The sequence below is a fragment of the Theropithecus gelada genome, chromosome 8 (genome assembly GCF_003255815.1).
Source record: "Theropithecus gelada isolate Dixy chromosome 8, Tgel_1.0, whole genome shotgun sequence".
In the NCBI taxonomy this organism is placed as follows: Eukaryota; Metazoa; Chordata; class Mammalia; order Primates; family Cercopithecidae; genus Theropithecus; species Theropithecus gelada.
The window spans coordinates 145,814,155-145,834,898 of NC_037676.1; the positions used below are offsets into that span (position 1 = coordinate 145,814,155).

Genomic DNA, 20,744 nt, shown 5'->3' on the forward strand with positions numbered 1-20,744 from the left:
GGATCACGAGGTCAGGAGATCGAGACCATCCTGGCTAACACGGTGAAACCCCGTCTCTACTAAAAAATACAAAAAACTAGCCGGGCGAGGTGGCGGGCGCCTGTAGTCCCAGCTACTCGGGAGGCTGAGGCCGGAGAATGGCGTGAACCCGGGAGGCGGAGCTTGCAGTGAGCTGACATCCGGCCACTGCACTCCAGCCTGGGCGACAGAGCGAGACTCCGTCTCAAACAAAAAAAAAAGGCGGGGGAGCCTCTCTGTGGGCCTGACTGTCCTCCCCGGGAGAGGGCCAGGTGACTGGGCAGAGGGTGGAGTGCCCACTCGTGAAGGGTCACATCAACGGGACTCGCCAGGGAGGATGCTGGTGACCAGTGTGTAGAAAGGAGGGGCCAAGCGCCTGGAGCACTGAGACGGCTCTGGGCTCTCTATCAGCCGCCGTGGCCTCCCAACTGGAGTCCATATCTTTGGGTCCATCCAAGCTAAAGGGGCATCATGGGGATCTCACAGTCCCAGGACATCAGGGTCCCCTCTCAGGTTGGGTTCTGTGTGATGTAAGAGGGACCATCTTGGTGGGAGGCAGGTTGTAAGGCTCCACCCCCACTTGCTACCCCCAATGAGGCCTGGGAGCCTCAGCCTCCTCCCTGGATGAGGTGCTCCCTCAAGCTCTGGGCAACCTCAGTCATCTGCTGCCCCAGTGCTCCAGCAGCCATGTGGGATCCTGCTGGGGGCATGCTCTGCTCCCAGGTGTCCAGTGTGGTGTTACAGAAAGGACAGACCCAGAAGGCCAGGGGCAAATCTGCTCTTGGGATACAGGTCAGCGCCCCAGCCCGCGCTCGGCCTGCGATATCTTCCTCCCCAGCCATGCCCGACTCCAGGCTCTGCTCCCCAAAAGCAGAAACGCCTGGGTCTAACCAACACCTAGGAGCACCCTCAAGAGGGGGCGTGCAGCCGCCCCTCACGGACACTGCTGCTAGTCAGCTGCCTCCGCAGATGTGTCTAGTGGAGCCTGAAGGCAGACCCAGTGGCCTCAGGGCACGTGGCTGTGACTGGGACCACCTGCCTGGTCTTCACCCAGAGGGAGGCAGCCTTTGGTCAAGAACAGACCCTTCACACCAGTGGCTACGAGTCTACACCCCTCTCCTAACATCCTTACTCAACAAAACCAAGGCAGGTTCCAATGCCTCCAGTGGGGTGCTGAGCTGTCTACACTCCACCCAGGCGGGGAGGACCTTTGGGAAGCCCCCCGCACTGCACTCTGAAGCCTCTTAAGTGGAACATGGAGTTTTTTCCAGGCATGTAGCCAGAATCCCTCAGTCCCAGCAATGAGTTCTAATGGCACCAACAAGGAACCAGGGCCAGGAGGCCACAGGGCCCACGAAGAAGCCCCTCGGCTCCCCTGCTCACTCCTCCCCCAGGCTGGGGCAGCACTTACCAAGACCAGGCTGATGGGCAGAGGCAGGGGTTGGGGGTTGGGGGTTGGAGGTGGGAGCAAGAGCCCAGGAGACAGGGCATTGTGACATCGTGCGGTAGACCCCTGCCAGTCTCTCTGATCCCACGGAGCAGTGCAGGTCCCATCAGCAGTGCCACTAAGCTGGCCCCCAGTGCCAATGCCCTACCAGACTTTACTGGCCAAGGTGGCCTCAGACTATGTTCTTGGGGGCTCCGGGCAGAAGCTGCCACTCAGCGAGGGGAAGCCACTTCTAAGGCTCCTACCGAGACCTGGCACTGCCACCACTTCCCCACAGGGAGCAGCGTGTCGGGTGCTGACCTGCCAGCCCAGGCCAGGACCCTGCTTAGGGCCACATAGGGTGCCCACCTGCTGCTGCCCCATCCAGAAAACCCAATTCCTCCACTTTACAGATGGGAAACCGCAGCCCCTCTGGGCAGGCTGGGCCATGCACAGGTGGTGTTGGGGTTCCCTTGGGTACAGTGATGGCTGGGGGTTCCCTGGTCAAATGAAGGGGAATGGGGCATGAGGACAGGTGGGTACTTACTTTGCTTTGGCCTCCTAGGACAGCATGAAGGAAAAGCAGCAAGGTTAGAGGCAGACAGAAAGACTAACCGGCTCAGACACAGCAGCAGGGCAGCCCGAGCCGGCAGAAGGCCTTTCCAGAAGCTGCTTGGCGAGGTGGCGTGGAGGTGACATTGATGGAGACGGAAGCTGAGCGCCAGACAGACCCGCCACCACCACAATCCCAGGTGGCAGCTGAGTCCACACGCTCGAGGCGGCATCACTCCGACATCCGCTGAAAGGGGAGCTCTCGGGATTACTGTTAGCTGGAGCCCAGGCAGGCCCTGGGGGACAAGCAGGGACCACTATCCGAGCCAACCTTTCCCAAATCCACCCACCCTGTCGTCACCTGAGCAAGGCAGCCTGAGACAAGGTAAGCCAACGCCCACAAGCATCCCCTGGAGCTGCCAAGGAGCTCCCCAAGCCCCTCCCCTGCACTGCCCCTGTGTCCGGTCGGCTGAAGGAGCCCAGAAGATGACAAGGACCCTTAAGGGGGAGGCAGCCCAGGGCCCGCATTGGTGCAGGGCCTCTCTCAGCAGGAGCCACCATCAAGACAGGGCTGGCACCCAAGGGCCCCAGCACAAGCCACAAAGGCCTCCCAGACTCACTCTCCCACAGTGTGCACACAAGGACAGGACCTTCACCCCGTTTACTCCTCAGCTGGAGACACTAGGTGTCCAGCTCCTAATCTCACAAGAGCCAGCTCATAAACTCTGCAAGCTCTGGGAAGGGTAGCTGGGCACAGCTGAAAGCCCAGCCACCAGCCTGTGTCCTGGGTGGGACTGGGCAGGAGGGGCCACCTCCTACTGCTGAGCAATCCAAGGAGCCCTGGCTGGGATCTGTCTTCCTTCACCAACCGGAGCTCTGGCCCCAGGGCCCTGCCCACCTCTGTGCACCCCACACTGCAGCAGGGAGCACCCTGCTGGGAGGAACCGGGCACCCTGCAGGGGTCAGGTGTAGATGAGGATGCTACGGAGGCAGCTGCCCCATAGGACCAGTAAGAGGGGTCTTGGGTGGGCTTCCCTGCAGAGAGGAAGCCCTCAGGAGACACCACAGTGAGCCATGCTGGAGACCTGGAGGCCAGGCCCATCACCCGGGGAGCTGGCCACTGACAGCGGGCAGACAGCCTCCCAGGACAGCCAGCACAGCTCCCCACACCTCCAAGCCCACCTCCTCATTTCCCCACTTCCTGTGTTCCCAAGCACGAGAGGACCTGCCGGACGGAACGCACCATCTCTCCTAAAAGATCAAGTCTGAGCTTCAACGCTTGCGCCGACAGGCACATGCAAGCCTGTCTCCTCCAGCAGGAGAGCCCGGAGTAGACGCAACGACTTTTTCAACTGCATCCCTACAAACAGTCAGCCCCTTCGCTCCTGCAGTTTATCCAAGCTCGGGAGGAGCTTGCTAAAGAGAACACAGGGAGACAGCCAGCTGTCAGAGAAGCAGTCTTGGAAACGCCAGAGTCAGGCCCCAGAGGGAAATGGCCCAAGTATCCCTACTCTGCTCCTAGAAGCAGGCCAGGCTCACCACCAAGGCTCTTCCCTGAGGGGCAGACAGTGTCTGCCGAACACCCGAGCCTCTGGCAGCTGCCCAGAGTTTGAGGGTACCGTGGGGTCCTGGCTCTGGAAGGCTCCACCCAGCTAACAGGGCCTGTGACACAGGTGGCACCCAGCAAGACCCAGTGCAGTGCCATGGCTCTCACAGCCTCCCCGTCCCTGTCCTGGGAGCAGCCCCGGCAAGGACGCTCCTACCCAGAAGACTCCAGGTCAGGAGGGCGGGGCCCTGAGGAAGGCGAGGACGTCCTGGAGAGCTGTGGCCATCAAGGTGCTTTGCAGCCTGGACGTCTCCACACACCTGGGCAAACGGAAGCTTTCTGGGAGGAGCTGGCTCCCAGGCCCTGCCCTCCAAGCCACCCCATCACAGTGGTACACACAGACAGGTTCCCAGATTGTCCAGCCTCCACCGGGAGAAGTCAGGGAGGTGGACAGGGGATGCGCTCCCAGATTGTCCAGCCTCCACCGGGAGAAATCAGGGAGGTGGGCAGGGGATGGGGTCCCAGATTGTCCAGCCTCCACCGGGAGAAGTCAGGGAGGGGGCAGGGGATGGGGTCCCAGATTGTCCAGCCTCCACCGGGAGAAGTCAGGGAGGGGGCAGGGGATGGGGTCAGCCACCGGCTCGGCCTGTGCATGCCCACCCCTCCCAGCAGCACCTCTCTCTGGCCCACCTGGCTGGCCGGAGTCTGTGGACTGGCACTGCCTGATACAACTTTCAGTGTTTTCAGTGCCCAAAGGGTGCAACGACTAGCCCTTAAAATGAGGCTAGAGCCCCTGAGGAAGTGGGTCTTTAGGCAGAGCCACCGCACAGCAGGGCAGCACACAGGACAGATCAATGTCTTCCTGCGTGGAGGCCTTTGGTCTTTCTTTTTTTGAGATTGAGTCTCGCTCTGTCACCAGGCTGGAGTGCAGTGGCGCGATCTTGGCTCACTGCAACCTCCAACTCCCCAGTTCAAGTGATTCTCCTGCCTTAGCCTCCCAAGTAGCTGGGACTACAAGCACGTGCAACCATGGCCAGCTAATTTTTTTTCATATTTTTAGTAGAGACAGAGATTTACCATGTTTGCCAGGCTGGTCTCGAACTCCTGACGTCAGGTGATCTGCCCACCTTGGCCTCCCAAAGTGCTGGGAATACAGGCATGAGCCACGTGGCTGGCCTAATTTTTGTGTTTTTAGTAGAGATGGGGTTTTACCATGCTGACCAGGATGGTTTCGATCTTCTGACCTCGTGATCTGCCCGCCTTGGCCTCCCAAAGCGCTGGGATCACAGGCATGAGCCACCGCGCCCAGCCGCCTTTGGTCTTTTCAAGAGATAAGAAAAAAAAAAAAACCTCCACAGCTCCACATTCCCACTCAGCCACTTTCCTGTCTGACCCCTGGATATTCCAGCCCTACTGGGAAACACCAGCCTGCCCTGCATACCTCAGAGCGCTCACTGTAGCTACCCAAGCCACCCTGCCCCAGGCCAAGCCCCACCCCAACCATGTCTGTTCTGAAAAGCCACTGCAGGTCAGCTCCACGTCCAGCCCTGCTTGCGGGACTCTGGCCGACCCTGCCTGCCCAGTGCAGCCCCCGTGCCTCCTGGGTGGCTCCAGCACTGCACAGGCTTTCTGGAACCCCTGACAATACAAGACCCACGCCACACCTCACACGGCACCCTTGGCTGCCAGCAAGGCGGGAGAGCTGGAGCCCTGTGACAGGCTCCTACACCAGCACTTAGCATAACACACTGCCACCAGCTTCCAACACGCTGCTGTCACCTCACAACACTGGCACAGGATGATGACACACAAATGCTCAATGCCACATTTCCTGTCCCCAGCCCCCAGAAGGCTGATGCCAGTGCACGGCACAGCCCCGATACTCTTTGTCCATCATCAAGCATGTGTGCCCACCTGTGCTAAACCCTGCAGCAGGTTCACCCAGCAACCCAGAAGCAAAGCCCAGAGGGCCTAGTCCTCCAGAGAGGGCGGGAGGCAGCAGGGGCTCTGCTGGCTGGGCGCGCACTCTGCCAGCACTGACCACGTGTGAACTCTGCAGCAGCCCAGGGGAGATGCTGCTGTCTCACAGGATTGGCACTGCGCCCAGAAAGCCTCTACAGGGGCAGGTCTAGGAGCCTGGCTAGGCCGGAGGCATTTGGTGAGAAGGCGAAGGTGAGCGTCCACTTCCTCAGAGGACACTCAGGGGCTCCTTCCACACCTTCCGAGTACATCCCCCACCCCCAGAACACGGCTGGGCACACACAGGGGCTCCGGAAGTAACCAACTGCCTGCGAGCCAGCTGCTTAAGGCTCATGGGGTCCAGATGACAGGACGGTCGGAGCTGTAGAAGGAGGCTGCTCAGGTGAGATGGCCTGGCCTGCCTCCCTGGGAGGTGAGCCACAGGCAGTGTCAACTTAAGAAGCACGCCGCCCTGTCAGGCAAGGACGACCCCAGGTTTAGCTACACAGTTCTTTTGCTGCCAGGCAGTCCTTCATTCTGGAAACCAATCCTGATGTCTCATCAGGTCCCCAACCCACTCCGCCCCCTTTGCCTTCTTCCACTTAAGGCCTCTGAAAGTACTACTACTTAGCAACACCATCCCCGCCCCCTTCAGAGGCTGCCCGACCACCCTATCTCCAAATCAAGAGACATAAAGTTTGACTCAGTCACAATACAGGCTTATTCATTTCTGTGTTCACTAGCGTCTAAGTTCCAAGAGTGTTGCGTCCGTGCTTATCCCCTCCGTGCTCAGCTGATGCGTGCAATAACTGGTGCTTAATAAACACGTGGTGGATGAAGGTCTGCAGGCCAGAGAACAGCTGGGGCAGATGTTTGGTCTCCCACGGAGACGGCAGCGAACACAGACCTTAGGCCCCAGCAGCCTGGCCGAGGGGCTTCCCACGACCGGGATGCGCCGTGAGCCAGTGCTCCCGGCACCCCCGGCCCGCGGACGCCCTCCAGGCCGGCCACGTGGCCTCGGTCGCCCCGCCCCTCTGCGCTCGCCCCAAAAGCCGTACTTGGCCCACGTCCCCTAAGCCGGCGCTGGCGCACTTGCGCCTCAGTCCCTAACGGCGCGAGCTTCTGGTGCAGCCCGGGCCGCCCGCCCTCCCGGCCTCTCGGGCGTCTCTGACGCGCCCGGCTCCTTCCGGCAGGGGCAGCGGTACTCACACGCCAGCCAAGGACGCGGCGACCAGGGAGGAGGAATCGGCGGACGCGGGATGCCTGAGGAAAGGGAGGGCCGGCCAGGCCGCGCACGGGAAATGAAGCACTGGGCTCTACCAAGAGCCGCGGGCCGGGGGCCCAGGGGGGGACGTGGCCCCTGCACACGCTCCGCCTGGCCGCCGGGGCCCTAGACGCGCTGCGCCCCGACACTTCAAAGGCAGAATTCCGTTGGAGACGACTGCGGAGGCCGCTCTTCAGCGGAGGAGTCTGCACAAATGCCGGGAACGGGCGGCTGCGCGCGCGCCCCCCTGCGTCTCGAGGCCAGTGGTGTCGCCGGTGGGCCGGAGGCCGGCACGCGCCGAGTGACGCACGAGGCGGCCAGTGCGCAGGCGCGGGGCGGGGCCGGGCCGGCCTGGGTCAGCGCGCGTGCGCCCGCCAAGCTGCGGGACAAAGGGGAGGGACCCGCGCGGCCCCGCCCCCGAGTGCCCCGCCCCGAGCGGCTGGGCGTGTGGCTCCCGCGACCCGCGGCGCCGGTCTCGCCGCCGCCGCCATGTACCCCGCGGGTCCCCCGGCCGGCCCGGTCCCGCACCGCGGCCGCCGTCCCCCGCCCGGGCCCTCTGCGCCCGTCCCGGCCCCCGTCCCCGCTGCACGGCCGCCGCCACCCGCGCCCGGGCCGCGGCCCCGCGTGGCCGTGAAGATGGCCTTCCGCAAGGCCTACTCCATCAAGGACAAGCTGCAGGCCATCGAGCGCGTCAAGGGCGGCGAGCGGCAGGCCAGTGTGTGCCGCGACTTCGGCGTGCCGGGTGGGACGCTGCGCGGCTGGCTCAAGGACGAGCCCAAGCTGCGCTGGTTCCTGGAGCAGCTGGGCGGCGAGGTGGGCACTCAGCGCAAGAAGATGCGGCTGGCCAACGAGGAGGAGATCGACCGCGCCGTGTACGCCTGGTTCCTGGCACTGCGCCAGCACGGGGTGCCGCTGTCTGGGCCGCTCATCCAGGCGCAGGCCGAGGCCTTCGCGCGCCAGATCTACGGGCCCGAGTGCACCTTCAAGGCCAGCCATGGCTGGTTCTGGCGCTGGCAGAAGCGCCACGGCATCTCCAGCCAGCGCTTCTACGGCGAGGCCGGGCCCCTCGCCCCGGGCCCCGCGCCCGGCCCGCCGGTCAAGGAGGAGCCCACGCTGCCCTCCGGCGCCGGCCCCCTGCCCGACCGCGCCCCGGCCCCGCCGCCCCCCGCCGAGGGCGGCTACGGCGACGAGCAGATCTACAACGCCAACGTCACCGGCCTCTACTGGAAGCTGCTTCCGGAGCAGGCTGCGCCCCCGGGCGCAGGGGACCCTGGAGCAGGGGGCTGCGGCCGGCGATGGCGGGGCGACCGCGTAACGGTGCTGCTGGCCGCCAACCTGACCGGCAGCCACAAGCTGAAGCCGCTGGTCATCGGGCGGCTGCCGGACCCGCCCAGCCTGCGCCACCATAACCAGGACAAGTTCCCGGCCTCCTACCGCTACAGCCCCGACGCCTGGCTCAGCCGCCCGCTGCTGCGGGGCTGGTTCTTTGAGGAATTTGTCCCGGGCGTCAAACGCTACCTGCGCCGAAGCTGCCTGCAGCAGAAGGCCGTGCTGCTGGTGGCCCACCCGCCCTGCCCAAGCCCAGCTGCCAGTATGCCCGCCCTGGAGGACAGCGAGGATGCCCCCGTGCGGTGCAGGCCGGAGCCCCTTGGCCCTCCGGAGGAGCTGCAGACACCGGATGGCGCTGTGCGGGTGCTGTTCCTGTCCAAAGGCAGCAGCCGGGCACACATTCCCGCACCGCTGGAGCAGGGCGTGGTGGCCGCCTTCAAGCAGCTGTACAAGCGCGAGCTGCTACGGTTGGCTGTGTCCTGCGCCAGCGGCTCCCCGCTGGACTTCATGCGCAGCTTCATGCTCAAGGACATGCTCTACCTGGCCGGCCTCTCCTGGGACCTGGTGCAAGCGGGCAGCATTGAGCGCTGCTGGCTGCTGGGCCTGAGGGCCGCCTTCGAGCCCCGGCCGGGCGAGGACAGTGCTGGGCAGCCGGCCCAGGCTGAGGAAGCTGCTGAGCACAGCAGGGTGCTCAGCGACCTCACTCACCTGGCGGCTCTGGCCTACAAGTGCCTGGCTCCCGAGGAGGTTGCAGAGTGGCTGCATCTGGACGATGATGGGGGTCCACCCGAGGGCTGCCGGGAGGAGGTGGGCCCAGCCCTGCCCCCTGCAGCCCCTCCGGCCCCAGCCAGCCTGCCTTCTGCCATTGGGGGAGGAGAAGAGGAGGAGGAGGCCACCGAGTACGGAGGGACCTCGGTGCCCACTGCCGGGGAGGCTGTGCGCGGGCTAGAGACAGCTCTGCGGTGGCTGGAGAGCCAGGACCCCAGAGAGGTGGGGCCACTGAGGCTGGTGCAGCTGCGCTCACTCATCAGCATGGCCCGGAGGCTGGGGGGCATCGGGCATACCCCAGCAGGCCCATATGATGGTGTGTGACCAGGCCAGCCCAGTGACCTTTCTCCTGCTGCACTTGGAGGGAGGGGACACACACAGTCTCCCATCTCCCCTCCCCCGGGGTGGCCCACCCCATGGGTACAGGGGGTTCCAGGAATCCAAGTCCAGCCTGGCTTGGAGAAGCTCTGTAGGTGAGAGGTTGCCTTGCCTCACTGGCACCCCAGTCTCCTGGGGGCCCAGCTGGAAGAGGCCTGGCCCATTCTCCTCTCAGGGCAGGCATGTATGCGGGGCATACAAGGCACAGCACCTGTCGGAACAGGTGACTGTGTTCCCGCTCTGGCCCCCGTGGGGCTGGGCCTCTGCCCCTGTACCAGTCGAATGCACTGGATGAGGGCCGACACTCCTGTCTGCTGTCGAGCCCTGGTGCTACGTGGCCCCAGAGCCACAGCGCAGTCATCTCAGTGGCAAAGCACACCACTTGGTTCTATTTTTTTTTAAACACATTAAATCTGTTTTTAAAGATACTCTTCAGAGGGGCCGTGAGAACAGGGGCCAGGTGGGCTGGTCTCGGGCCGCCCTGCGGTTGCTATGGAGGTCAGAGGCCCGAAGTACTGGAGCATCACTGTGGAGTGGGGAGGGATAGAGCCCCGTATTTGGGGTTTCCATAGGTTCCGGGTGCAACAGGGAGATGTGGAGTTCGGTTTCCTTGGATTTTTAGTTTTCCCTAAGAAAACTCTGGTCTGAACAGATCTCTTACGCCATGGATTTGGCAGCTGCCTGGATTTGCGCCCTAGTGACTTGGCCAATGGCAGGAGAGTTTCCCCGGCTTCCTCATCAGCCACAGACCATTTTTTCCAGTCCCAGGGTCCGGAGCCACGTAACATACCTGGAAGCAGGCCCTGGCACTGACAGCCCCCAGGTCAATACGCAGTGCCACCCTCTGTGGGCTCTTCTCCCCACCCTCAGACTTTTCTGCCTCTCCCCAGACTGCCAAGGATGTGGCTGACAAGCTGCTCCTGGGAGGCCTAGTTTGAAAGGAGTAAAGGGTCCCAGGGCCTGTCCAACCCTGGTTCTGTTCTGCTCCAGCCAGGTCTAGACCTAGAGTCCTGGTTGGACTGGGGCCAGGGATGCCCATGCCTCCCCAGGTAGGGTGGGAAATGCCTTTGCAGAGATGCTGCCTGAGCTGGTGTGAGAGGCAGGGAGCTGGCCTGCTTGCCTCCAGGTGTTGGCCCCTCATCCCCACCTGCCTCCAGTGTCCTAGCAGTGGGAACCTTGAAAACCCGGAGTTAGGCCGGGCGCGGTGGCTCAAGCCTGTAATCCCAGCACTTTGGGAGGCCAAGACGGGTGGATCACGAGGTCAGGAGATCAAGACCATCCTGGCTAACACGGTGAAACCCTGTCTCTACTAAAAAAACACAAAAAACTAGCCGGGCGAGGTGGCGGGCGCCTGTAGTCCCAGCTACTCGGGAGGCTGAGGCAGGAGAATGGCGTGAACCCGGGAGGCGGAGCTTGCAGTGAGCTGAGATCCGGCCACTGCACTCCAGTCTGGGCGACAGAGCGAGACTCTGTCTCAAAAAAAAAAAAAAAAAAAAAAAAAGAAAACCCGGAGTTATGGAGTGCAGGGGTAGCCTGGAGGCTTGCACAGGGAAGGGAAGGGCTGTGCACCAGCTTGTCAGTGGGGCAACTGCAGGGAATGTCCCCCAAAAGTGACTTCTATACAGGTCCAAGAACAAGCAGTTCCTTGGACCTGTCCCCAAGTCAAGGAATATATACATATATATGTATATATCTATATCTCAAAATCTGAGAGCTCAGCTGAGGGTGTGGAAGTTTTGGGAATAAGAAACAGACTCCCTGAGCAGAGCTCAGGGCAGCAGCTCCAGGCACGCCTGCTGAGCCCATCAGGCCACCTCCACCTACAGGAAGAGCCTCTGGCCTGAACTGCTGGGGATGGGCTGCAAAAAGCCTGAGACATTTGGGCCAGCACCTTCCAGGGGCTCAGGCACCCAAGGCGGGAACACCACCTCTGCTCTGCCAGGCCTGCCTCCAAGGCTCTGAGGAGGAGCTGACTTCACTGGTCGCAGTGCCAGCGAGGGCTGCACACCTGGGCCTTGTCTGCAGCCTGGGCAGCTCCTGGTGCTGCCCCTCAGCCCAGCTACTCATTGCCGCTGCATCTTTGGCGAGGTTTTCATCTCCAACCTTTCTTCCCATCTCAGCCCTTTTGTTGGCCCGGGTCCCAGGACGCTGGCATCGGTGCTGGCAGGCCCGCTCCTCTCATCGGGGTGGCTCTGGCCTGTCCCCCAGTACCTGGACGGTCACTTTCTATAAATAAGGCAGCACTAATTTTTGCTATAAGAAAAAAGAGGCCGGGCGCAGTGGCTCCCGCCTGTAATCCCAGCACTTTGGGAGGCTGAGGCGGGTAGATCCCCTGAGGTCGGGAGTTCAAGACTAGCCTGGCCAACGTGGTGAAAACCCCATCTCTGCTGAAAATACAAAAATTAGCTGGGCATGGTTGCAGGTGCCTGTAACCCCAGCTACTTGGGAGGCTGAGGCAGGAGAAATGCTTGAAGCCAGGAGGCAGAGGTTGCAGTGAGCCGAGATTACACCACTGCACTCCAGCCTGGGAGATAGCGAGATTCCGTCTCAAAAAAAACAAACAAAAAACAGGTGCAAGCTGGTGGGGACACCAGAAGCCTACCAAGAGTGGATCTGCCTGCTGGCATTTACTAGGCGGGGAACACCCCCTAAAGAGGGCTTAAAAAGCATCTCCCTAGTATGGGGTGTGCTAGCATAGGGTGCTGTGTGGCAGAAGCTCAGCTGCTGGGCCCTGCTGCTGAGAAGGCTGCTCTGCCCACGCCTGGTCCCGTGGGCAGTGCCAGCCATGGATCCCTGCTATCCTGGGCTGGAACCTGGGGCCCTGTCCCAGCCCTACCTGCAGCTCACTAACCCTCTCTGGGTTCTGCTTAGTGTCTGAAGTGATGGGAAGACCCCAGGGTTGGTGGCTGTAGTGGACCCCGGGGGCGGTGGAACCCTTTGGGAGACCAAGTGTTCTTTCCCAAAGCTGTGCGGGTGCTGTTGCCTTCGGGGTCCTGGCTGTGGGCAGACGGTGGGCTGGGGTGAGGCTGCATCTACTTCCTGTAACAGCCATGGCTGCCTGCGGGGCCTGGCCTCTCACTGGCAGATTCTGCACATTCCCTGCAGGCACAGGGGTGGGCAGGGGTGCCTGTGGCCTCGGAGGTGGAGCCAGCTGTCCTCAGCTCGGATGGCCCACAAGAGCCCCCAGCTCCTGTTCACTGCTCTTCCAGTTAGTGATCCCTGTGTCAGTGTCATCGTCAGAGCTCCTGGGCTTGGCGGGGCTGGAGAAGGGAAGGTGCTGAGGAGGGCAAGATGAGCGCAGGTTTTGTTGAAACCAGCCGACCTGCATTTTCAGGGGGATGAGGCCACTGCCTTGGCCCAGGGACCTGCAGGCTTGGGGGACCCCCTGGATGTCCGCTGAGCTGCGGATGAAACATCACAATGTGGTGGGAAAGGAAGGGGGACACCCCCAGACTAGGGGGTGGTCCTGCAGGGATCCCAACCCCTTACCTACCTAGTTGAGATGCCCATGGACAGCAGAGTCCCTGGGCTTGCAGGGTCATGCTCTGTTGAGGGCCCTTCCTCTAACTGGCGAGCTTATTTACAGCTGAGCTTGCCTGGTCAGATGGGCCCAGTGGCTTTATCTAATAAAGGCCGGACATGTCCGCTTCATGAGCATCTCTGTTTTGAAGTCGTATTTTTTAACTCTTGATCCAATGCTTGGATCAGGAATACCCCTTAGATTAACAGTCAGGGCACAGGGCATAAAAGTGCAACACTGATTAAAGATACTGTAATCATATCCATCGTTTTCTATCTTAAAGAACAGTTTTTGCCTGGCAGTAAAAGGCACAGGGGAGGCCTGGCTGACCACGACGCTCCCCGCAGTGCCCTGAGAACCGAAGCCTGTATCTTTGTCACAGGCCCTCACCAGCTGGGCCAGGAGTGGCTGGATTGGGCTCTCCACCTCCCGAACTGAGCTCACCTAGTACCTAGGGCTTGTCAGGGGTCCCGGGGGAGACAGGTGTTGGCTCAAAATCATTGATTTCTCCTTGCAGATGGGCTCAGTGTGAATGCAGGTGGCCCTCAGAAGGGCTGTCCACGTTCCTTTAGGGAGCCACCTGCGCCAGACCCCAGGCTCCCAGACCTGCCCAGGCTCCCAGACCTGCCCAGGCTTGGCACACAGTCCCCTGGGGTGACTGTGCAGGGGAGACAATTCCATGCCTAACAAAGCCCCCAGGTGATGTAGAGGCCTGCAGCAGGCATGGGGAGACCTCTGCTGTCCACAGTGCCAGCACCCTCACTACCTGACACCTGTCCTTGACCAAGGTTGTGGGCCTCAGCTTAGATGGGGCAGGCATTGGACCTTTTTTTTTTTTTCCCCCTAAGACAGAGTCTTGCTGTCACCCAGGCTGGAGTGCAGTGGGGCAATCTTGGCTCTCTGCAACCTCTGCCTCCTGGGTTCAGGCAATTCTCCCGCCTCAGCCTCTCAAATAGCAGGGATCACAGGCACGCACCACCATATCCGGTTAATTTTGTATTTTTAGTAGAGAGGGGTTTCTCCATGTTGGTCAGGCTGGTCTTGAACTCCTGACCTCGTGATCCACCCGCCTTGGCCTCCCAAAGTGCTGGGATTACAGACGTGAGCCACTGGGCCTGGCCTGGAACTTGGTTTTATTCACCTCTGGTGAAACATAAGCTCACTTGGTGCTCTCCGGCATCTTTATTCCCATCTCCTTAGGCTGACCCTGACAAGTGCCAGGGCCAGGCTTGGACCAAGCAGTCGACTGAGTCAGCCTGCCCCGGGAACCAGGCGGGGGAGGGAGCTTACGGATGGGCTAGGTTCGGGGGAGTAAGAGAGAGCAGGTGGAGGGCAAAAGTCTGTGGCCACAGAGGCAGCTGAGCATGAAGGATGGAGCGTGCTGCTGTCCTGCAGGTGCCCTTAGCCCTGTTTTGCACTGGGGGATTGATCTGCCCAGGCACACAGGGAGATGGCACAGCAGAACCCACTGCCCAGCCTCGCTGAGGGCATGCTCCCCGCCTTCCTCCAGAGGCTGCTGGGTGGAAGCCGAGCGCTGCAGCAGTTGGGGCCAGCATGGGACTGGAGGCCCAGGTGAATCTTGTGGGGCAGGGGATGGAGCTAAGACTGCCTGGCCTGGGCCCTCCCCACCCAAAGGCCCTAGAACCCTAGCCTTCAATCCTGGAGCTTTGCTTCTCCCCCAAGTCCTGGCTTTCCTGACTTGCTGCCTTTTAGGGACATGTGGAGGGGACAAGTCCTACCGTCAGAGGCCAGTGTGGTGGTGCCAGAGCCACGGGGCATTCCAGGACCCCTGACCTAGGTGAGGGGCAGGAGGGCCCAGAGCCACCTGGCCACTTGTCAGGAGCTTAGGATCAGGAGGAAAGAGGGAGACTGTATCCCAACTAAAGCCAGGGGTCTGCATTTGTCCTGGCTGGCCAGGGCCACCCTCTCAGACCTCAAGCTGCCCCACCTACCACTGCCCGCCTGGTGCCACCCCAGCACTGCTGAAGACCTGGCCAGCAGTTCCTCCTCTTCAGCAGAGGACGAGCACACCCACCACAGGCACCCGCTTCTCTGGGCTGCAGGGCAGGCTCCAGCTCCCTGTGGGGGCCCCACCCACAGCAGGCCAGGGCCCCTGGCTTTACTGTCGGGGAGAGGGTCTCTTGTGTAGACCCCATATGGCTCGTGCCCCCTAGAGCTGAGATGAGGCAGCTGGCCTGGCTGTAGCTGCATGGAGCCACCTGGAAAGCCAAAGGCAAGCCCCGGTTCCAGATCAGGCACTGGGCCAGCCGTGCCTGTTACCATAAGTTCTGTTCATGGCCTCGACCAACAGCCCAACCATGTGGGCAACTGACCAAGATGCCATCTCTTGGGCCCCTCAGAACGTATGTTGCAGCGAGGAGGGCTCATGGCAGCAAGGGGCAGGGCAACCACCACGGTGCCTTCTGCTCACCAGGGAAGGAGGAGTGTCCCCACTAGTCAGGGCTCCCCTGCCTGCTGGAACCTCTCAAGTCCTGCCCCCTGCATTTCCCTGTGCGGGGGCAGAAGGAGTGACAGGAGACCCTCGTGCAGGAGGGAGGGAGCCACAGTCCTCAGGGGAAGGGGCACAGGGAGAGGTGGGGGCACGAAGGCAGGCAAGGATAGCCAGAGCCCATCCTACTTTCTGCTGAGCTCCCTGGCCCGGCAGGTGGCGGCCTCCACAGCGCTCATGGTGGCTGCTCGCAGCCCGCCCTGCTCCAGGGCATGGAGCCCGTAGATGGTGGTGCCACCCGGGGTGCACACATCTGAGCGCAGCTGGGCTGGGTGTTGGCCCTCGTGCAGCAGCATCTTGGCTGTCCCCTGAGGAGAGTGTTAGAGCCTGGTGACCGGGGGAGGTAGCCCGGTCCCCACTGTGCAGCCTGCCCTTGTTGCATCCCCCAACCTTGGCCCCAGCTTCTAGAGCCTGCTGTTTCCCTGCCCACTGGAAGTGGTACAGGCCTGGGCCTTCCCAACGTTCCCCAGAGGCCACCCTCACTCACCAGCAGGGTCTGGGCAGCGATGCGGTGGGCCAGGCTGCTGGGCATGCCCATCTTGACGGCGCCTTCGGCCAGGGCCTCAGAGAATGCACACACCTGTAGCAGCACCATGGTGGTGGGGGGGATAGGTGTCAAAGCCTGGGGGCTCAGAACCTTCAGGAACAAGGCCCAGAGCACTAGCCATGGATGGCCAGAACTAAGGCCTGAGCCCAAGGGTCTGCAAAGGGGCTGGCCTCGAAGATCCCCAGGGCAGTGAAGTCCCAGGGACAAGCAGAGCTCCCAGTGGGCCTGGAGACCAACCATGCAGGCCTCAAGGTTGGACTCTGAGGGCAGAGACTGTCAGAGGGACTTGGGTGGGCCCCTCTTTGCCAAGGGTGGGGCGGGGGATGGACGAGGCAATACTCACGAAGGCCACGCCACTGCCACTGAGGCCAGTGTGGATGTCGACGTAGGCTTCAGGCACCTCCTCACACCGCCCACAGGCCTCCAGCAGATGCTGCAGGAGCTTGGTCTCGCTGCTCCCCACGTGGCGGCCCCGCGCCATCACTATGGCCCCTTCCTGGACCACACAGGGCAGGTTGGGCAAGACCCGCAGCACCCGTGTGTCTGGGGGCAGCAGCTGGCCAGAGAGAGGTCAGAATCAGGGAGTCTGTAGGACTGGGCCCTGCTGGGAGGCCTCCAGCATCTGCCTCCCAGGTACAGCACCAGGAGGGAACCCTAAGCCCAAACACTTGACCCAGGTGGGCCACCCGGCCACCTCAGGCTCTCTGGGGGGCTGCCTGCCACCCAAGCCCGGCCAGCAGAGCCTATGCTGGGATCAAGGCCTTAGCCCAAGGGACACTCACCTCCTCCAGGGTGCTCAGAGACACCCCAGCAGCCACGGACACCAAGATGTGCTCAGCAGTGACCACAGGAGCCACCTCTGCCACAACAGCTGGCAGGATGTGGGGCTTGGTGGCAAAGATGACGAGCAGGCAGCTCTGCAGCACCTCCTGGTTGGAGTGGGTGGTCTGGCAACCCAGAGCCTGTGCCAGGGATACCAGGACCAGGCCTCAGGGGCTGTGTGAGCGGCACACCCTCTCCACCACAGCCCTTCCTGCTGGAGGCCACACATTCCCATGGGTCCCAGGGTCTCTCCCATTGCAAGTGTCTAGACCACCCCAACTTCTCCAATGCTCAAGACTCACCCAGACTAACCCTGCTCCTCACAGGCCATCCTGATGTCAGCGCCTCCCCAAGCCCTGAGCCCTCCATCCGCAGTGAATGTCTGTGACCACCACCCCAGCATGCAAACACACACATGCACATGCATGCACTCACGAGCATGCATTCACATATACACACGTGCAGACACATGTACTCACGAGCACACATACACGTGCACATGCATGCACTCATAAGCACACACATACACACGCATGCACTCACGAGCACACACGTGTACACACACCCACTCATGAGCATGCACTCATACACATGTGCACGCACACACACGAGCACATACGTGCACACGAATGCACTCACAACCACACAGGTGCACGTGCATGTACTCACGAGCATGCACTCACACACACGTACACACATGCAGTGACATACACACACCACACGTGCAAATGCACATGTGAGCATGCACTCACATATACACACGTGCACACGCATGCACTCACACGCATACACACACACACAAACACTTTGCTTTGGCCCTCCACAACCTTACTTTCCTCCTGGCCTCTCATCTCCCTTTCCCCAGCCCAGACCAGCCAGTCTCCAAACTTCAGCTACATAAACCACCCATCTCTGGCTCTAATAGGTGTCTTAGTGGGACAGGAGTCAAGAGCTATCCTGGGCTCTGGAGGGTATGAAGAACCTAGGCTCTATGCTCACTTGAAAGTGACATAAGTTCCTGTCTGTTGGTGCACTGGCCACTATGTGCTGAGCTTCCACTTTTCCTGGAAAGAAAGGAAAAGGAAGAGGGGTTGGTGAGGGGGGTGGGAGAGGATGGCAGTGAGGAGAGGGAGGAGCTCACCTGGCCTCTCAGGCTCAGCCACGCCGGGCCCATCTGGGCCCCCTCCTGGCCTCAGGAACCCAAAGCGGGATGCACCATTCACTGGGCCCAGGCAATCATATCCATTGATTCTACCTGGCAGTCAACGCCCCTGACTGCTGCTGGGTGTGGAGGCCAGGAGCTGGCCTCGTTGGTGAGGACACATCCCTGGGGCCTCTGTCTCCAGGGAAGGGAAGGCTGCCTGGAGCAGAAGAGGAACACCAGGCCTTGGGGGAGTGTGGTGGGTACAAAGGCAGCTGATTGGCCACAGAAGGCCCAAGGGGGGCCCAGGGTCCTCGGGAGGGAGAGTCTGGCTGGGATGTCCAAGAGGCTAAATGCCTACTTGGTAGAAATCATCTGCTTTTGTGGGGTACAGGGGTGGAGAGATTGGGTTAGATTTTGGTAAGGTCGAACAGGAAGACAGAAGTGTACACTACAACCTAAACACAGCAATTAATCATGACAGTGCCACCCATACACACCAGTACTAGGCTCAACATTAGACATACTGTCTCATTTAACCAGTACAGCTCTGGGAGGCATGTGGTACTGCCGGGTTTCACAGGTAAAACTCACAGTAAGCTATTTCCTGATGGATCTTGATTCTTCTGGACCCTGAAGTATGGCTGAAGGCAGAGAGCCAAGAGTCACCCAGCTCTCCCTACCCACAATCTGCAGAGAGGCTTCTAAATGCCTGGAGAAGTATATGGTCAGCATAAATATCCCGGCCATAAAGCAGTGTTTCTCAACAGGGGATGACTTTACCTGTCTCCTCCCGCCACCCAGGGGACATTCGGCAGTGTCTGGAGGCATTTTTTGGCTGTCACAACGTGGGGGGTGCTACTGGCACAGGATGGATGGTCTGGCCCAGGTGTCCCTAGAGCTAAGGCGTCTGGAAGAGAAGCCCTGCTGCTCGGAGAGGGGCTGGCGCGCAAAGAGAACATCAGAGGCTGGAAGAGGTGAGCCTGGCCAAGGCCACGCGGCCAGGAAGCCGGCCACGGAAGCAGCACCTAGCCACGTGTAACTCAAATCTTCCCGCAGCCACGTCAAAAAAGTAAGAGGAAAAAGGCGTGACTCCGGCTGCACCCAGCGAAGCTGAGACCCGAGTGGCTGGGCTCGCGCCTCCGGCCCCATTCTCGCGACAGGACACCTCCCACGGGGCTACTCCCACGCCAGGCCGCAGGCCCAGCCCCGCGCCGCCCCACCTGCTCTGATGAGGCCCTGCGCGATGGCCCCCGCCATGCGGCCCGCGCCCACGAAGCCCACGCGCCGCGTAGCCGGCCCCGCAGCCGCCATCTTGTCGCCCCGCTCCGGCCGGCTTTTTGTCCGCACTCTACTGGTTCGCAGGGCGCGGGGACCCCGCCTCTCGCTGCTTATTGGCCCGAAGCGGCCAGGCCGCCCCTCACTGTCCATTGGCTGAGAGAAACTGGGGCGGGGCCGGAGGAGCGCGGAGGGGTCCCGGTCGGGCGTGCGAGGACCGGCTCTTGGTTTTCGGGACGGGAGGGGTCGCGAAGCGGCTGGCGGGGCCGGTCCGGAGCGTGCGGTCACTGAGGCCCCGCCGACGACAGGCGGTGGAGGCCCAGGTCACGGAGAGCTGGCCGGGTCCAGGGGCCTGAGATCGACGGGAAGGGGAGGGGACAGTCGCAAAGGGGGGGCGTCATTTTTAATGACACAAGGAAAATAAGGCTTGAAGATCTGAGTGCGGTTTTGTTTTCATCATCTAATCTAAGGCTGCATGTTACCGATGTTATTTTTTTCTGAAGCCTTTGACGTTTTCTAAGCTCTTCAGTCATGAAATCCTCTCATTGATTCAACATTTACTGTGCAGCTGCAGCCTCTGGGCCCTGGCTCTGGGCCTGGGCAAGTCCACCCCACAGCAGCAGATGGGACAGACTGGACCCCACCCTGCAGCCCTGCTTGTTGGCTGTATAGACAGACTACAGTCAGCACACACGCAGGACGGCCAGATTGTCAAGGTTCTAAAGCAAATGACGTAGAGAGGGATAGAAAGCCACCACAAGGCTGCTTCGGCCACCGCGGCCAAGAAATGTGGGTGGTGCACACTTTGCACCAGCACACTGTCAGCAGCTGTCTCTCCTGCCACCTTGGATCCTGCCAGCCCCTTCCCACACAGACCCCCTGGATTTTCTCCCAGGCCCCCTGGGCCAGTGATGGCTTGGGACCCAGGCTATGGGGAGGTGAAAGGGACCGGAGGCATCCAGTGCCATGCCATCATACATAAGGACAAGCTCATCATAAACAAGTACACCGAGTCGAGGTGAAGGAGGGTTGCTGGCCGAGTGCCCAGGGCCACAGTGAGTAAAAGAAGGCCCAGTCCTGTTCAGCTTCTCCGTCCCATGCCGGGCCAGGCTTCTGAGCATCTGTTGGGAGCCCTTAGCTGACCTGGACACCCAGCCACCCATGGCTTGTGTCCAGGGCACCTCTGCTTTTGGCTGGGCTTCTTCCCACTGTTCCTCACCTGGCGGATCCAAGTGGCCACACAGGCACCACCCTCTCCAGGAGGCCTTTCCTGAACCCCCACATGGGCAGAGCCTTTATCCACAAAGGGCTGGTGCCAGGGGATACACTGTGAACGAGGCCAACCCACCTCCTGGAGCTCCAGGTCCTGGGATGTTGGCATGAGGGGTGGGGGTTGAGGCAGGACTCCCAGAAGTTTGCAGACAAATAATTCCAGCAGGGCAGGGTGGATGCTCAGACAGGGGCTGAGATGGTGCTGTCAGGGAAGGTGTTTGGAGGCTGGGCCACCTCAGCTGAGGCCTAAAATGTGGGGAGGCCTTGACCCAAGAGGAGGCCAGTCTCAGGGGAGGCCTAGAGGACACCTTGGCTTGCCTGACACAAAGGGGCAGTGACAGATAAGGTGAGTGGTTGGCTGGGTGCAGGACACAGGTCTGGACTCAGTGCCGGGACAGGGAGGACACACCAGTGC

General features: G+C 61.3%; 3 protein-coding genes across 11 annotated transcripts in view; 1 reads left to right on the forward strand and 2 right to left on the reverse strand.

Annotated features, from left to right (window-relative positions):
• The window catches only part of EEF1D (eukaryotic translation elongation factor 1 delta), a 19,596-nt gene extending 12,565 nt beyond the window's left edge, over positions 1-7,031 (reverse strand). For 5 of the 8 annotated variants that reach the window (XM_025394371.1, XM_025394367.1, XM_025394370.1 and 2 more), the window contains exon 1: positions 6,711-7,031. The gene's annotated coding sequence lies outside the window, so the exon portion shown is untranslated. Of the gene's footprint in view, positions 1-1,429; positions 1,456-6,241 lie in introns of those variants that run through there. The other 3 variants (XM_025394372.1, XM_025394368.1, XM_025394365.1) reach the window with 3 other exon arrangements.
• A 223-nt stretch (positions 7,032-7,254) lies between these two features.
• On the forward strand, positions 7,255-9,668 carry TIGD5 (tigger transposable element derived 5). The gene has a single exon (XM_025394400.1). It carries the CDS (start codon positions 7,255-7,257, stop codon positions 9,184-9,186), a length of 1,932 nt encoding a protein of 643 aa, XP_025250185.1. The 3' UTR covers positions 9,187-9,668.
• A 4,251-nt stretch (positions 9,669-13,919) lies between these two features.
• Positions 13,920-19,109, reverse strand: PYCR3 (pyrroline-5-carboxylate reductase 3). Of its 2 annotated transcripts, none has more exons than XM_025395031.1 (6): positions 19,003-19,109; positions 17,638-17,702; positions 16,599-16,778; positions 16,160-16,312; positions 15,757-15,849; positions 13,920-15,577 (listed from the first exon to the last, which is right to left on the reverse strand). In XM_025395031.1, the coding sequence occupies exons 1-6, from the start codon at positions 19,091-19,093 to the stop codon at positions 15,395-15,397; spliced, it is 765 nt and encodes a 254-aa protein (XP_025250816.1). In that variant the 5' UTR covers positions 19,094-19,109; the 3' UTR covers positions 13,920-15,394. The 2 variants fall into 2 exon arrangements, with proteins under 2 accessions (XP_025250816.1, XP_025250815.1); XM_025395030.1 differs by having other exon boundaries at positions 16,160-16,372.
• Positions 19,110-20,744: the final 1,635 nt, after the last annotated feature.